The 3,873-nt window shown below is 35.0% G+C and overlaps 1 protein-coding gene across 1 annotated transcript; it reads left to right on the top strand.

The window, feature by feature from the left end:
- Nucleotides 1–2,042, top strand: LOC132166683 (mediator of RNA polymerase II transcription subunit 20a-like; the record flags this gene model as incomplete). Its single annotated transcript, XM_059577545.1, is given in 5 exon segments — nt 1–44; nt 151–293; nt 424–602; nt 716–805; nt 1,674–2,042. Coding segments are annotated over 5 exon segments (669 nt in total). The 3' UTR covers nt 1,917–2,042.
- Between the last annotated feature and the right edge of the window lie 1,831 nt (nt 2,043–3,873).

The following is a 3,873-nucleotide window of genomic DNA, read 5'->3' as shown; positions in this document are numbered from 1 at the left end:
TGTGTCAGTCAGAGTCTCCACAAGACGAAGATGACACTCAAATGGTAAAAATAACGAAACAAAAAAAAAATTGTTTTTCTTTCAAGCTCGAGAAAATTTTATTTTTGAAAGAAAAAAAAAAAAAATTGAAAATCAAAATTTTTTCTGTAGGGTTTTGCACTGGCAGCCAAACGCAGGAAGCACTGTGAACAGTCAAATCCTGAGCGAAGTCTCGCAGTGCGTCGAGAGCATCAATGGCGTCAAAGAAGGCCGCTGGAGAGCCACCCTCACCTTCTACAAACCCCACACCCGAGGTCATTTTTCATTCTTACTCCCTCAAAACACTTTTTTTTTTTTTTTTTTTTAATCTTTCGAATTTGTCATTTTGTGGAATTTGTATACATGATTTGTGTGAAAATTTGTACAACAATTGACTTTTACCAGAACAGTCAATGGCGGTCGATTTCCCGCGCGATTTTCTAGGGATTTCACTGCCGGAGCAGCCGAACAAGTACTACTTCATAATCCGAGGGCAGCGCATTGTGCTCGAGGCGGACTCGTCGATTCAGACTCTCATGGAGAAGCTTCAGTCTTACAAGACCCGTGTCGCGCTTCATTTCGATGTTAAGAGATTTCCAATTTGTTTTTTTGTTTTGTTTTTTTTTTGTGTGTGTGTGTGTGTGTGTTTGATGGCTTATTGGGTTATATGGGTTATATGTTTGTGATTGATGTGTAGGGCTTTCAGTACCAACTGGGTGACTTTCAGCTGAGAGTGGGAAAAGTTGTTCCTACTCACTCCGAGAATTTGAGAGGGATAGTCATGGAGGTATTGAATCAATTTCGTGTTACATTTCCAACTGGAGTAAATTTTGAATTTTGTTTTATCTCAGGGAAGTTTGGTGGGGTGTATTTGATTAAGATGCATTAGGGTTTTGAATGATGAAATTTCTTTTATGTTTGGAAATTTATGGAGTTTGTTGATGTGGAAAGTGCATTTTGACTTGATTTCAATGCTTATGTAAAGAGAGATTTAGGGTTAGGACATCCAGATATCGTGTTTCAGGCTCTTCTCACTTTCAGCACATGGAAAGGAAATGTGAGGCTGTGTCAAGTAGTGTTTCTTAGTAATGAGTTGGTGAGATTTGATTTAGTAACCTTTGCTTGAGAATGTTTTAGAGATTTGGGGTACAAGCTGATGTTGAACCATGAATATGTGGGGTTGACGTTTTGTGACACTACGAAGTGTGTGGTATGATGCCTTACCAATTCACTTCTGCTGAATGATTGGTCTCTGAATCTTTCAAATGGATCTTTGCTTAAATAATTACATTTCCAGACTTCCCTGAATCAACAGGAGCTTGAAGTGATTGTTCATTGCCTTGAGGAAAAGTTTTTACTGATTTTTTTTTTTTTTTGGGCTCTTTTACAAACTCCTACATCATCCAAGATTATGGATGTTGCAAACATTTTCGCATTTTTGTTCTGTAGATATGAAAGTGCTGTGTGTGTGTGTTGGTCTGCTGTAAAGTACCCATTATGGTCTTGCAATTCTAAATATTTGTTGACTATTGTTTTGTGGTGTGCTATAGATGCCTTTGTCCAGCTAAAATAAATCAATAGTGGAACTTAAGGAGTTTTTGTGTGTGTTGGTGAACTGTAATCTATTCTTATTATATTCGATTCTTCTTTTGCAGGTAGAGTATGTTCCAATTTCCTCTGTGGAGAAAGCGAGGCAAATCATGGAAGAGTTCCTGGATATATGGCAAGAAGCTGTATCAAAAAGATCATTACCAGGACATTTTATGCATATGGAACCAAATTTTGCAGAGTATGGCCTCACAGACCACTATACTTCCCAACACACTGCTGTTCAATATGCTACGGTAATGGCTCAACTCATTGCAACAGTGCAAGCAGTGCAATCAGTGAGAAATTAGCAAAGGGTGAAAGATTTGTGTCATGTATGTGATATGGTATAACTGGCTCCTTTTCATTTTACCTTTCTCATTTTAAGTTTAAATCCAGTATCTGAAGCTTTAATTGATGCACCACTTAGAATCCTACTTGCTTTGGGACTAGATTTTCTGTAAAGATATGCAATACGACAGAGACGAGTAAAATGCATGACTAGATTGCAGAATAACTAAAAGTTACTTTAGATGGAATGCTTCATGACACGGGCTTCCACCTTCTTGAGGATTGGGATTTCTTACAATTTCCTGCTTAAAGTCCAAGGGCAGGGAAAATTCTAGGGCCCTTGGGAGAGGGGCTTATCCTTAGACAAGTTTCATGGTTAATATTTGAAGTTAGTGTATCTAACCTGTCATATTATTTGAAATTTTTAAAAGTCATGTTAACATAGATATTATCAATTTCATTTGAAATAGAAACATAGGAAAGGATCTATTCGGCCCCCCTCGCAACTGGACAAAAATTTGCTACAAACTAGTTTGTAGTTAATTCATACAAACCAATCTAATAAAGTGACATGTGTTCTTTAACATGTGAGAATTACATATTTTTTCAATAGCATGTGTTTTTCACATGTTTTTTTAATAGCTATGGGACACATGTCATTTTATTAGATTGTAGCAAATTTCTAAGTACTCTCTTTCTCTTGTGACGTACATGTGACGTACATGGAAGGAAACTTGTGGTGCTATAGGTTAATGTAGAATCAGGGCCTTGGTTGCAACTCGATGCGAAGCATTATAATGGTGCCAACCTAAGAAGTAAGAACTATAACAACTTCATCTTTTCCTTACCAAATATAATAGAAAGAAGCAATTCCAATTTTCAGAAAAGACAATTGAGCAAATATGGTACATGATGTAGCTATGAGCGCATCTCTGCCGGCGCCTAGGAAAAATAATGTTATATATTTTATTTTTATTTTATTTTGCTAATGTGGCACTATTAATTAGTCCTTAATTTAAAAAATAAAATAAAATAAAAAGGGTTGATCCAAATATTAATTTGCAATGTAATGTTAGCAAAGTGAGATAAAAGTAGAATAAAAGTGTGGTTTATATAATTTTTTTTCTAGAAATAAACTTTATTGTAATAGAGAAACATTCAAGTGTATACATGACATGTTGGAACACTATCAAATTTAAAAGTTTAAACTAATGGGTTTAGATCCAATTATGTTAGGTTACAAAAAAGAAAAAGAAAAAGAAATCCAATTATGTTATATTAATTATTTAGGTATTTTTCCAACTTGGGATTTAACTCTTTTTCATTAATTTACAAGTATTCTAACAAAACGCCTTACAGAAAAATGGATGCATGCTACTTTGGACATAAAATATGTTGGGCGTGTGGACTTGATACTGGGTCTATCAACCAACCAACCTGAGAACACCTGCATGGCACCACACTGGATCCCCTCCTTTGCCTCATCAATAATCGTCCCCTTGATTCTTGGCATGAGCCAAACACATGATAAGGATTGTAGGATGTCAAGAATATTTACAACAAAAGAAAATCTCCAATGTTGACGGTTACAACATAATCTACAATAAAGAGTGGCATACATCAAGTTCTAAGTTTTTCTTTCCATGTAGATACTTTCGATTGTTATCTTAACACGCAGTCAACTATTCTAACAAAATCTATGTCAAGTAGCTTATTCATATTTAACGAATGATCATACATACAAAACAAATAAATAAAAAAATGTTACTATAAAATATGAGTATATGGACAATATTTTCTTCCAAATTGGTTAAGAGAAATTTCTTCAATCAAGATACCTGTTAATCCACGTACCTTTTCTTAAATAATGTAATTCTCATGTATATTTTTAATAGGATTAATAAATATATATATACATATACAAGAATAGATCCTCGTACACGTGCAGTGGTGCACCATGGAGAGGCCCAAAACTAA

This window comes from Corylus avellana, chromosome ca11 (genome assembly GCF_901000735.1).
Source record: "Corylus avellana chromosome ca11, CavTom2PMs-1.0".
NCBI classification, from domain to species: Eukaryota; Viridiplantae; Streptophyta; class Magnoliopsida; order Fagales; family Betulaceae; genus Corylus; species Corylus avellana.
Note: the sequence above shows the minus strand (reverse complement) of the source record. Positions and strands in the feature narration are given on the sequence as shown.